This window comes from Trematomus bernacchii, unplaced genomic scaffold (genome assembly GCF_902827165.1).
Source record: "Trematomus bernacchii unplaced genomic scaffold, fTreBer1.1, whole genome shotgun sequence".
In the NCBI taxonomy this organism is placed as follows: Eukaryota; Metazoa; Chordata; class Actinopteri; order Perciformes; family Nototheniidae; genus Trematomus; species Trematomus bernacchii.
The window spans coordinates 17,278,335-17,292,696 of record NW_022988050.1 but is presented as its reverse complement, the minus strand read 5'-3'; the positions used below and the strand labels follow the sequence as shown (position 1 = coordinate 17,292,696).

The window sequence follows — 14,362 nt, the reverse complement described above, 5'->3', positions numbered from 1 at the left end:
GTTTCTGACAGGCAACATTACCATTCTGCTGTTGGATCACAGTGTACTTCCACACTGTTCTGCCATAGTGTCTCCTGTTTGAAATACAACTCAATCATCCCATTTTCCTATGTGGTTTTTCTCTTTCTCTTTGATAGAAAATGTTGGATTACCTGAAAGACAAAAAGGATGTTGGCTTCTTTCAGAGTCTGGCTGGTTTGATGCAGTCCTGCAGGTAACTGTGAATCGCTCTTCCTCTTATTGAGAAAAATGACTGTCCATGTATTCATAGCACATGAGGGTTGGTTAATGGGTTCAGACTGTGTGTGGACCAGTGGCGAGCCGTCAGGGCCCTCTAGGCCCTCTCTGAGCGCCTAAGATATTCTAAAAAATAATATTTGAAAACATTATATATATTTTTTTTTAGTTATATTTTTCATTAGTTTTACCAAAATAACTTGATTTAATTGTATTTAAAATAACATTTCCAAAGAAATAAATCCTTTGAATCTGCCTGTTCAGTTTCTGTTGGAATGTGAAGGGTTAAATGAAAGAAGCTCCTTTAGCCGTCTCTGCGAGTTACTGTGAAGACCGGAGAGCTTGTTGGTCCCTCTGTCCATTCACAGAGGGCCCGCTATAGTAACTGAACGAGAGAGTAATGTCAAATGACAGTACAATTGACCAATCATATCTTCCCTCTAAATGGGTGGGCTTTATTTTCGCGGACTTTATGACAAGTTCCGCCCGCTGTGAAGTCTATGCAAGTGGTGCAGTGACACGTCCTAAAACCCGGAAGTAAGCTGCGCTCGGGTTCCCTTGACAAAAAAGCAATGGGATTTCTCCATAGGGTTTTTGGAAAATAGCTCGAAATAAGGTCTGTGGAAAACGAACCTGTTAGATAAATGCACGTTTTGTTCACCCGGATAATATCCACATGTCTACCCTACTTTTACCCTAATCGATAGATTTATGATCGATAGATTTATGATTAGCATAAGTTCGTTCATGGTGGCTCATGTCAGTGATAGTGATGACATCGTTGCGAAATTATTAACCGAGTCATTTTCAAGATTGAGTTACAATGATAAATTGGAGTGGCAAAGGATCAGCTGCATGACCCGCCATCAAGTGCTTCATCCAAAAGGAAAGGAGGATGGACTTTGTGTTTAAAGGGGACCTATCATGCAAAATGCACTTGTGTACGTCTTTTATACATGAATATGTGTCCCCGGTGTTCCAGGGAACTCACCAAGTGTCAGAAAACACAACCCTCTCTATTTTCCTCCATACCCAAATCTCTAAAAAAAGGGGCTGCAACAGATCTGATAAAAACTGATCCAGATTTGAACACTGTCCTGACGTCAGGACGGTGGCGCTGCGGCTATTGGGCCAACTCTCCACCTATCAGGGGAATGTGGGGTTGGGCCACGGCCGGCCATTGCCGCTCGAAAGCGCTGGAGATGCTGTAGTACATAGGCCTGTAAGTGGCGCTGTAGTCTGCCACAAAAGCAGCGAAGAAGACTTCCCGCGCATGGTTACCATGGTTACCATGGTTACCCTTCTGTTTATTCTCCGCTGTGGCTTTTTTTCTCCCTCCCCGAGGCAAGCGTTTGCTCCTGCTGCTGTAATTCAATGCAATCCCTCCCCGTCGAGGCAAGCACTGTAATTCTCTCCGGTTAGTCCACCAGCAGATGACAAACACCCACCTCTCCGCCTCTTCCAAGGAACGAGGGGACCGTGCGGCAGAGTTTCAGTTAGGTTTTCTTTCGCCGGTCAAGATGTCCGTTAAAGTTTAAATCTTCCGGACAAAATTAGAAAAGTGCCGGTCAAAGGTCTTCTTTGTTATTTATTGAGCTTTAAAACAAATGAATAACGACTCTATATAATAATATAATAAAACACGGAGGACGGAGATCTCTTTTTCTCCCCCTCTTCTGACTTGATCAGAGCGGCTCCCCTCTCCTGCAGGGGGGCGTGGTCAGATGCAGCTCACAGAATCAGCCCCCTGCAAAAACAGGGCTGGAGAACAGCAAATAGAGCGAAATTAGGCATGGCTAAAATGCATGATCTGTTTGGTATTTTGAAAACAGAAACGTATAAATATACCTTATATAGGTATGGCCCTACAATATATCATTTAAATATAGCATGATAGGTGTCCTTTAAAGGGGACCTATCATGCAAAATGCACTTTTGTACGTCTTTTATACATGAATATGTGTCCCCGGTGTGTCAGGGAACTCACCAAGTGTCAGAAAACACAACCCTCTCTCTTTTCCTCCATACCCAAAATCTCTAAAAACGGGGCTGCAACAGATCTGATACAGACTGATACAGATTTGAAAATAGTCTGACGTCAGTGACGAGGAGCTCCGCGTATATGGCCAACTCTCCACCAATCAGGGGAATGAGAGGTTGCCGTGGCATGGTAACAGCATGGTAACATGACACTCGTAACTCGGCCCCCTCCTTTGCAGGGGGGCGTGGTCAGCTGCAGCGCATGCAAAGATAGGGGTGGAGGAGAGCAAAATAGAGCGAAATGAGGCATGGCTAAAATGCCTGATCTGTTTGGTATTTTGAAAAAGAAAACGTATAAATATACCTTATATAGGTATGGCCCTACAATATATTATTCAAATATAGCATGATAGGTCTCCTTTAAAATAAAAAGCATATTTTAATGAAATAAAAATAAAATAAGTACACATCCAAGGTATAAAAATAAGTAGCATCATTTAGTGGGAATGCTGATAGAGCATTCCAACTATCTGTTATGCTACGCACAAAATTCTTTATTATTCCGCCGGGTTATTTTGCGCTGCTTCTTCTCCCACATTGAACATCGCAGAAACTCTGTTCGAACATCAAAACGTTCAGCTCGGTCGGGAATCAATGGCTATTACTTTTATCATTCATAACTTTCATAATTCCAGAGATACATCCCATAATACATCCCATTTTTAACATGGAAGTCAATGGAGACATTCTTCAGACTTCAACAATCTTCATGCAACTTCAACTGCTAACTGCTCCATCTTCAACTGCTAACTGCTCCTTCATACTTTCACTCAGAAACCTCATTCCAACTTTACAATGTCACACATCTTTCAGACATTATTCGTGTAACACAACTTTTAAATCTGATTCTTACTTTTACAGATATTAAACATTGTTCAGACCTTGGTAAAGAGGCCTTCTTCAGATTTTAGAGTGCGTGATGTCACAGCTAGAGTGGAGGACAGATTTAATTTTGCCTTCATATTTTCTTTTAAACCTGCCATAATTCCCAAACCCTAGATTCCTGAGACATAATTTTTCATGACAAACGTAGGAAAACATCTCGTAGCTTGAAAGATAAAAAAAAATGAAGCAAAATAATTAAACAAAATGCCTCTTGAGAGCATGAAGTGACAAAAACGTTCAGCATGTCTCCATTAAAACCCATTGTAAATGCAGCCTCACCTTTCCCCACCACAGCACACCTTTAGTTAATCTGCCAAAAAGGCCACATTAACCCGAAAGTACACAAAAAGATACACTTCAGATGCTCAAGTTCCTTGACATGCTTCACGCTTTGAAATTTCACCGATATCTGTTACGGTTCTTCAACAAAACGTTCACATGTAACAGGTTTATCTCTCATTCAGAACAATGAAAATGCTTTCCTCTCACTAATCACCATGGAAACCTTTGATCTCTGGACACGTCGTTAGCTCAAATATAAACACCTGTGTCATGGAACACGATGATGTCATAACTCCAATTGACATAATTAGAGCAGCAGACTAATGACGTGGTCACTGGAGTTTAACAGACTGTCTCAACCTATTATTTTCCGTCTGATGGAGACTTCATACTGACTTCAACATGTTCCACATATTTTAGACATTATTGGTAACGTATGCTTTTAGTTCTAAAGTTTTCAGTTCAAATATTCTGCTGCTTTTTAATGCATTTAGACTTTTATTTTCTTGTTCTTATTTCACATTCAAGTCCCCTCTATTCATGAACCCTTTAAAGTACTCAGCCACACCACTTATATACCACGTGCGACTGTTGCTGTGTCAGTTAATCTTTCAAATACAAGGTTGCTTGTTTGATTCAAGCTCTTGTAGTCAATATGTCAAGGTATTTATCCCTAACATTTTATCAGCTAACTAATGACACACACTCAGAGGATCTTTATAAACATTTTAAGTATTGCACATCTTTAAACATGACTCTTATAAATCACTTGAAAAAGTGTATCTCGAGCCGGTTTCTCAAACTTACCTACCCCACCTTTAACAAACCTGTTACAAATGTGTTGTTCAACAAATTTGAGCCTTTGCCACATTTATTTGATCACCATGGAAACCTATGATCTCTGGACACGTCGTTAGCTCAAATATAAACACCTGTGTCATGGAACACGATGATGTCATAACTCCAACTGACATGCTCAGAGCAGCAGACTTCAGATAATGGTTACTGGTCCTGCCCTCAACAGCTCTACGTCAATTATGGGGTGTCATCATATGCCGTTTCCATGGAAACGCAACCCTCGCCATAAAACACGATGTCGCTGTAACTCCAATGGACACGGTCCGGTCGTCCCACAATCTTCACCTGTATATCACCTCTCCATGCCTCAACAGCTCTACGTCAAATCTGACATCTCACCATATGCTGTTTCCATGGAAACGCATCCCTCGCCATAAAACACGATGTTGTCGTAACGCCTATGAAAAGGGTCAAAACAGCACCACACTTCAGATAATGGTTAACGGTCCAGCCCTCAACAGCTCTACGTCAATTATGGGGTTTCATCATATGCCGTTTCCATGGAAACGCATCCCTCGCCATAAAAGACGATGTCGCTATAACTCCTATGAAAATGTTCAAAAAGTGCTCAAACTTCACATGTGTGCTAACAGTCCAGTCGTTAAGACATCTACGGGACAGTTTTGGGATTTCATCAAATGCCGTTGCCATGGCAACACAATGCTCGCCATGAAACACGGTTTTCTCATAACTTCAGTGAAAATGCTCCAAATGGCCCAAAACTTCTCAGGTTTGGTAACGATGCAGCCATCAACGCATCTAAGCGTATTATGGGATGTCATCAAATGCCGTTGGCATGGCGACAGATCATTCACCATCAAGTTAGTTCAAAAGTTTGCAGTTCAAATATTCTGCTGCTTTTCCAAGCCTTTTTACTTTCTTTACTTCTCTCATCACACATTCAAGCCCCCAGTGTTCATGTATAATTTCAATCTAAATGATTCACTTTCTTCTTACACATTACATTTCAGCATAGCAGTTTAGCGTCAGCTTTTCAGCATAAAGCATTCCCACTAGCAATTTCTTCAGGAATTGCATTCTCTAGTTATAAAAGCTAGTCAACATGTAACATGTAGTAAACTAGCATCAGGTCAGTCAAGTTTATTGAGCTAAAAGAAATATAGATCTGTGTTCACTCCGATATGAAACTTAAGTGATGTTGAAATGTGTCATATCAGTTGATTAGATGCAGCATCCAACAAATACAGAAGATGCTCCCCATGACCTTGCTTCAGTATCTAAGTTTTCCAGTGGAAGCTGTTGGTACTGCCCACTGGAGAGTGCAGACAGGAAATGCTAAAAGCTGATTTAGCATGCCTTTAATAGTTTATAACCGTGGCACTCATAGTGTAGCACACAGTGTACTTTTTACATAATGTCTTTAATATGAGAGCAGCTTTCAAATGATACATTGGGCAAAGGTAAAATTGGGTGTTTACGTACAGTTATTAACAGAACTATGCACAGCCACTGGTTGCAGGGGAGAAGAAGGTCAGTGAATAGAGCACAGAACTAGAGTTGTATAACTCATTTGTCTTTGTTTCAGTGTTCTGGATCTAAATGCATTTGAGAGGCAGAACAAAGCAGAAGGACTGGGGATGGTGACAGAGGAGGGATCAGGTGAGCTTCTCTACAGGATGTTTACACATCTTTCATTTAATGTTGCAATGGTTATAGCAATATAATGATTTCTTTCTAAGTTTGAGATTGTGGCTTATTGTTGAAAATAAAATGTTTTCTTCACCAGGTATTTTAAGTTAAATTCTTAAATACCACTTTAATTAGCCTAAGGATGTTTCATGTAAGCCTACCTACACAGAACTGCTTGCTGAAACAATAAGTCTCATAAAGGAATGCTAAAAGATAGCATTACCAATACGTTTTTAAATCCTTGTTATATCATTATAATTGTCTTGCGTTGTTGTCATCACTTAATTTGAGCAATTGGTTCATTTATTAAAAGTGGTAATGCAGTTATACCTATTTTTTAAATGCATTATCAAGTATGATTTCCCAGTCACATGTATATGTGCTTATGATTTGCATGTTGCATTTTTCTGTCACGTTTTCTGTATGTTCACAATCATACTTTAGATGGCAAACTGACTTTTCAAGATTTGACTCTCAAATTCTCAAATCAAATTCTCCCTTTTTTCACTATTTATAAGTACTATATTGTAAATACAGGCATAACCTACAAACAAACTCACTAACTACTGGATAAAAGTAGGAAGCCTTGAGGAATTGTTTTTGTAATGAGTGCTCTTAAAAAAAAACATTAAATGACCATCTGTGTGTTTAAATCATCCTGACATAACCCTTTGGTAAATGTAGGAGTAGCATGATGTTATCATAGCAACATTAAACCTCTCAGGGAGGAAATCAGTTCATTGTTAGGAGCTCAATTCTGCACTACAAAGTGTGAAACAAGAGAACAAGTCAAACCTGGTATCTCAGAAACATGAAGCGAATCATTTCCAAACGTAAACCACAACGGCCTGTTTTTCGAACCTAAACCCAAACCAATTTTTACCATTGAGTTGTCCCACAGTTTTCAAGTCCCCGACACAACCCAATTTATTTTTTAAGGCATAAACTTAAGACCCATAAATCCTGAAACATACTTTATTTTGATCATTACTGCATCTATTTCAGCATACAGAAATAGCACAGATTATGTTTTTCTATTAATAATTTCCTCAATATAATTTGTAAATACTTAGTATTCATACTGAGGCCCTATTAACTTAAACATTTTTACCATGCACTTTCACAATCAAATAAAAAAAGAAGAGGGAAAAACGTTTTTATCTTGGTGTTCTATATTTTTTATTTTGTAAGACGTCTGTTAAGACATTTACTGAGCTTTACGGATTCCCTGTCAACACATACTTTTTTTCCATGTTGACCAAACAACTGAATTCGGAGTTATTGAAACTCTTTTCCCTATATGTAATCTTTTTCTTTGTTTCTTACTTTGTTTCTCTCTTTCTTTCTTCCCCCTGTTTTCCTTTTCTCATTTTGGTTTACTGCACTTTCTTCCCCTCCTCAGTCATCACTCATGAGCGTGGTAATTATGCCTTCTGCCATTTCCTTGTGTGTTGGTTGGTCTCTCGCTCCCTCTCCTCCTGTGGTGGGTCAGTTGTTGTGTCAGTTCTGTCCAGGTCTGTTCTGTTTATACTTTTTAAGGTCTTTGTCAAATCGTTCTCTTTGACATCAAGAAAACTGATGATGAATATAATATGTCAAGTAGATTAAAACAATCCAGACTCCCTCTCAGGATTTGTACAGTATCTGGCACATTCTTAATATTACTGATATTTCCCATCCTTCACCCACTCTTGGTCATGTAGTCAACCTAAAGTCTGGTTGTGTTGTCCTAGTAATGGAGATGGTTATTGTGCTGGTTGTTCTTTGTTGTGAAGTGTACTACCCATCTGTGTCCTCAGCCTCTCTCTCTGTCATTTCCTGTCTCCCTATATTAGGACTGTAATATATACAGAAATGCCCCAATCAGGCAAATATAAGTTCCTTATAGTCAATTAAAGCTGCACTCATCATTGCACCTGTTGTAGTGGCTGTGAATCATTTAGTTAAATCTGTGAGCGCCTCTAAACGTAGATGCAGTCTATCCTGTCTGAAGCACAATTATGGTGATAACAGCCATTTAAAGGGCTGATAACATTTAAAATGGGTGAGACATTGGCTCATGAGTTGTCAAAGTGCTTTGAATAGTTGCAAATAACAGAAAAACGTTATATGAAGGCAGTTCATTTACTATTTAGCTATTCAATTGTGTTGTCAATACACTTACTATTACAGATTTGTACGGTGGCCGGTAAACGCGCTTCAACGGCCCAAAACATTTCCATTAGGAGAAGCACACTGCAGCTTCAAAAACAATTCAAATATAAAGACATCAATGTGCCACAACACATGCAACTGAAGAAACACACATGCAGCATTTGGAAAACATTCACCAACTGGACGAAACATGCGCAGCGTTTACTAAAAGCGCTGCATAAACAAAACACTATAAATACAAAATGGAGCACTTAAAAAACGCTGCAAGAACACGACGGAAGCCTAGCCAACTTAATCAGAAGGAATCATCTGGTGAAATTGTTAAAATGAGTAGATAAAACTTGTGTTTTAGGTATGTTTCCAACAACAATGGCTGTTGACCAACATTATAATCCCCAAATGTCAACATGCACTCTGGTCCCAGCTGTGTGCATCACTTTTTAGTGTCCCCTGGAAACAGTTTCCGTTGTGTTTTGAGCTTTTGCAGCTTTTTTTATTTGCAGCGCTTTTAGTAAAGGCTGCAAATGTTTTGGTAAAGATGTACCTTCATATGCATGTGTTTTGGCACATACACAACAGTGTAATGTTAAAGAACATGTATTCTCTCTGAAAGAGGTTAAGTATTTAATATAAAGGTTAGTCTTCGAATAACAAACTGAAATTGCCAGGCGGTGCGGCCCTGCTTATTTCTCTCCTCTTCATTAGTTTAGTTCTGTCCACCTCTCCTGCTCTTCTCTCTGTGTGTTGCACTCTGGACTTTAACCTGGCTGCTTTTGGCCATGCTGCTGTGAGTGGAGGGGGGGGGGGACTCTGATCTGCTCTAATTCCTTCCTCCTTCTCTGTTTACTGGCTGAGCTGTGGTCTGTAGTCAGTGTGTCCTTCATGACTATTTTGCTTAAGTGGGGATATTTTTATTTGAATAACCGCCCTTCTTTTATGATTTGACTTATTTCTCTTCAGTATTGTATTTTGAACTCATGATTTTGTTGTTGTTGTATTCATGCATTAAACTGTGTACAGTTTTACAACCTTATGTTTTAAATGGACTAGAAGAAATTGAATGCACTATTTATTGTACACCACATCTATAGCTTTTCATTTAATCTAATCCTATTTATAATCCCTACCAAGAGGTACCTGGACAGGTGCCAGTCTGCCTCCTGGGCACAGCCAGGTGCCCTTGAGCAAAGCACTGAACCACCACACTGTTTCAGAGCGCTGTATAGTAGCTGCCCACTGCTCCTTATACTAGGATGGGTTACATGCACAGTTTGAATTTCACTGTGTTATGTGTACATGTAGTTTAAATCCCTATTTACAGTTCATCCATTCCATTAAAGGTGCAATGTGTAAATTATGCCAGAATAAAAAAATTGAACCAACATTATTAAAGACATGCTGACTTTATGTTGAAGATGTCTACGTATTGTGTTGCAGAAGTGAAGTTAGCATGCTGACTGATTAGCTTGTAATACAACTTGTTCAGCACTTCCCCAACCCTGTCTGTCCTCAGATCAGAGGAACATGTAGAGCTGCCCGACTTGTAGATCCATGATCACTGCAAGTGTGATTGCATGTTTGGATTAAATCCAAAGTGTCAGAAAACGACTCACACCCCCGCCTCGTTCCCACAACTGTTAGGACTTTCCTTTAGACACTGGTGGCTCAGAACTACACATTGCACCTTTACAACTATATTAATACGTTTTGTCTGGTCGCGTCATTTCAACTGTGGAATATGTAATTCCCTTCATCTGGTCTACCACTGTGTTGGGAATGAGCCTGAAAGAGCCCCTTCTTGAATTCTGACATATGTAAGTAGATGCAGTCAGATCTATTTTTTTATTTTAAGAGACCATAAGAAAAGACAGCACTAAAGTCATAACTGTTGACAATTATTAAGACATATCTCTCTCATCCTGGTGGGAGTCATTGTAGAAAATGTTGCACTTCCACTAAATTTCCTGCACTGAAAAAGAAAACCCTTTCAGTCTTGTTCCACACCTCCAGATTTTCCTCTTTCAGCCCAGTCCAGTCTGTTGTCATATTGTATCGACGTATTCTGTTAATGTTTCTGTTATGTTTAGTGTCTCATCTAACTTTCTCTGACCTTCTTTCCTTTTGCATTTCTTGGTTCAAAGCAGCATTTTGGTGTGGTCAGGGCAGCTGTCCTCAATGTGTCTGTAATGTTTACAGATATTACAATAGAAGCAGCAACCTACAGACTTTCTTTATTAAACCAAACCAGCAACATCCGGTCCTGACTGTAAAATGCTGCATCTTTAAAACCAAACCACTTCAGTCCAACACTGTGTGTGTGTGTGTGTGTGTGTGTGTGTGTGTGTGTGTGTGTGTGTGTGTGTGTGTGTGTGTGTGTGTGTGTGTGTGTGTGTGTGTGTGTGTGTGTGTGTGTGTGTGTGTGTGTGTGTGTGTGTGTGTGTGTGTGAAATAGGTCTGAATTTGTGTATTATGCCTACACATTTCACTGACTGAAAGAAGACACTGAATATTTCCTGACATTAGCTCCATCTCTTTTTAACACTTCTTCACTCTCCATCTTCTTGTGGTGTGTCTCTCCTACATGTCGTCTGCTTTTGTCGGCCCTGTTCTCTGACCTTCTTTATGTGTTTGTTTGTTTGTGTGTGTGTGTGTGTCTATATGAATGTGTGTGTGTGTGCTTTCATGTGTGGTTGCACATGCCTGTGTTTTTGTGTGTGCATACCTGCGTATGTGCTCGTGCATATGTGTGTCTGCATGTGTGTGTGTGCATGTATGTGTATGGGTGTGTTTCTTCTCTCCGGCCAGGTGAGAAGGTCATGCAGGATGATGAGTTCACCTGTGACCTTTTCCGCTTCCTGCAGCTGCTCTGTGAAGGGCACAACTCAGGTGTGTGTGCACGTCTCTGTTTCTGATGCCACCTACATGTATTGCTAAATATGCAGTAAATGTATGGGCTCAGAACAGTCTCATAATACACACATGCACACAGAAGGATTCACACTTGTATTTCATGATCCACAAAAGGACTCACACTTGTATTTCCGGATCCACACTTGTGTTTGTCAATGCACACACAAATGTGTTCCGTTTCATATACATGTAAATAAAATCCAAATACAGAAAAAGGTTTTACATATGTATTTTTGTATTCATATTTGTTTTCCGTTTAAATCCCCTGAACCTACAAACACAACCCGCTTTCTGTGCATGGATCGCTGTGCATCCGTGTGTGGGTTTTTTGAGACTCCCCTGACGGTCACCCGATTCGTACTTGTAATTTTTTCTATCTATAGCCAATCAGATGTCTCCTTCATTCTAAGCCAGGCATCCTCAAAGTCCGGACTCCGGTCCGGATCCGGACCGAACCACAACTGTCTCTGGACTCTGAGCAAATTATACTTTTCATATGTATTATCTGTATTATCTGTGTTATCTGTGAGACATCGCCACAACGCAACGAGTCAACATTCTCCGCTATGTCCACTGCATACAGCGCTCTGCATGTACGACTGTTCCACTGTCTGTGTGTGTCTGTCAACGCTTTGGTCCAATCACATTCAGCATCCCGTCAGCGTTTTTTCCCCCCACCAACAGTCTGCGAATCAGAGGCACAGTAGGGCGGGTCTTCGCGGAATGCGGGTGGGAAAAATGCGTGTGTCGTCTCTTTCAACCTGTCTGAGTCAGAGCGAGAGTTTAAAAAAATAAAGTCAGAGCGAGAGTTGACAGCTCATCTAGTTGCAATGCATCTGTAGGCTACTGTAGCTAGTAACCTAGCAGCTAGTAGAAGAAAATGGCATGTTCAAATATGAACAGTAAAATAAAAGTCGGCAATTCAAAGATGATTGAAATGATGCGTTCATCCTCCAATTCTATGCCAAGAAACGGTACTATGAAACAAAACACAATTATTTTGAAGCAACCTTTCCTCAAGATTCAGCGGTAAGAACCACACAAATAAATGGGATGAACTCATCATATCAAGCTGCAAGCAGGATCCTTGTTACATCTATGTCACAACGGGAAAAAAGGCAACTGAGTCCTCAGAGCCAAATCACGCCACAGTACAGAAACTGCTCTCCTAAGAGTTTTGAATGATCTTCTTTTAACTGCTGATTCTGGGAATTCTGCTGTGCTTCTGCTTTTAGATTTGTCTGCTGCTTTTGACACCATTGACCACCAAATTATTTTATCACGCCTTGAACTGTGTGTTGGAATGAAAGGTAATGTTCTAAAATGGTTTCAATCCTATCTGTCAGAAAGGACCTTTTCTGTGCATCTTGGCCAGTATTCTTCAGCTGCAGCCCCACTAGCATATGGGGTCCCTCAAGGTTCTATCCTAGGCCCCATTTTGTTCAGTCTGTATTTACTACCTCTGGGGTCAATTTTTAAAAACCATAACATTTCTTACCATTGCTTTGCAGATGATCTGCAGGTATACCTGCCTATAAAAGCAAATAAGGAATCTAGGATTGCCTTGCTTAGCTGTCTGAAAGACATAAAATCATGGATGGAAATCAACTTCTTGACTCTCAACGAAAACAAGACAGAGATTATAATATTTGGACAGTCTGAACTCCTGGATGGCTTTAATAGTGTACTCGGCCCCTTAGCCTCCTACAGCCGTCCCTCTGTCAGAAATCTTGGAGTCATCTTTGACAACTGTTTTAAATTCGACAAACAAATAAGCTCAGTTGTCAAGACAAGCTTCTTCCAGCTGCAGCTTCTGGGGAAGGTAAAGGCCTATCTTCCTAGTAAGGAATTTGAACAGCTAATCCACCTATTTATAACGTCTCGTTTAGACTATTGTAACTCCCTGTATATTGGTGTTGATAAGTGTTTGATCCGTCACCTGCAGCTGGTCCAAAATGCGGCTGCACGCCTTCTTACTGGGAAGAGACGTTATGACCACATCACACCCGTTTTGGCAGATCTTCATTGGCTTCCTGTCAGTTACAGGATCCAGTTCAAGTACTTACTTGTTGTTTTTAAGTCATTGCATGGACTGGCACCACATTACCTGTCTGAGTTGTTGCACCGCCATGCTCCAGCTAGAGCATTGCGATCAGCTCAGCAAAATATGTTGGTGGTTCCTCGGTGCAGGAAAAAACCCTGAGGTGACAGGGCTTTCAGTGTTGCAGCTCCCAGACTGTGGAACAGCCTCCCAGTACATATCCGGACTGCTGAGTCTATTGAACTTTTTAAATTTCAGCTAAAAACTCACCTCTTTGCACTGGCTTTTAATACTAGTTGAACATTACATTTTTACATTTGTATGTGTTTTTTAAAATATTTTTCTAGTTATTGTGCTTTTTATCATGTTTTTAATTATTGTTTTATTATTGTACTCCCATTGTATTATTTAATATGTATTGCCTGTACAGCACTTTGGTCAACTGAAGGTTGTTTTAAATGTGCTATATAAATAAATAAAGATTGAGATTGAGATTGAGAGTGGCATGGGTGTTGGCTAAACACAAGAAGCCATTCTCTGATGCAGAAATAATAAAAAGAATGCATGACTGAAGTGATGGAGACCATGTTTGAAGGCAAACAAAAAGAGGAAATAACAGGTCAAATCAAGCAAATCCCCCTCTCAGATTCCACAGCAACCAGAAGAACATAAATACTGGCTGGTGATTTGATGAATCAGCTTTGTGATGGAATAAAAAATGCACAGTGCATTTCCTTAGCTGTGGATGAGTCCACTGACACCACTGACAATGCTCAGTTGCTGGTGTTTGTGAGTTTTTATGATGAGGCAAAGGGGGAGTTTGTTGAAGATGTGTTGGGCCTGACGAACCTCAGTGGACACACAAGGGGGCAAGACATTTATAAAGCAATAATGGGAATGCTGAATGAAAGAGGGTGCAGCTGCCTTTATTCATAACTGTGCAGCTCACACTGCGACTCTGAGGGATCAAGCACAGACACAATAACAATGAAAACTGCTGCATACAGATTATTTTTGTTTTTGAAACCTCGTGTTAAGAACCTTGTTGAAATTGTTTAAAAGTTTGAATGACCGTAATAAACGGACCTTTGTCTTATTGAAAATTGTCTTTGTGGACCTTTAAGATTTGTATCTGAGTACCCCTGTTCTAAGCCAATCACATGAGCGCGTCCCCCGAGGGTATGATTTATTGCGTTCATGACACTTCATATACGCATTTTGCGCTGTCCGGAGCCGGGTTTCCGCAGACAGAATTTATTTTACCGGACAAATTTGAAACTTACCGGTCATGTTTCAATAATAATA

General features: G+C 40.2%; 1 protein-coding gene across 1 annotated transcript in view; it reads left to right on the top strand.

Moving 5' to 3' along the window:
* ryr2a (ryanodine receptor 2a (cardiac)) overlaps positions 1-14,362 on the top strand; it is a 106,442-nt gene that overhangs the window by 70,728 nt on the left and 21,352 nt on the right. Inside the window, exons 85-87 of the mRNA XM_034119635.1 lie at positions 138-214; positions 5,849-5,922; positions 10,912-10,992. Coding sequence (XP_033975526.1) covers positions 138-214; positions 5,849-5,922; positions 10,912-10,992 — 232 coding nt within the window. The remainder of the gene's footprint in view (positions 1-137; positions 215-5,848; positions 5,923-10,911; positions 10,993-14,362) is intronic.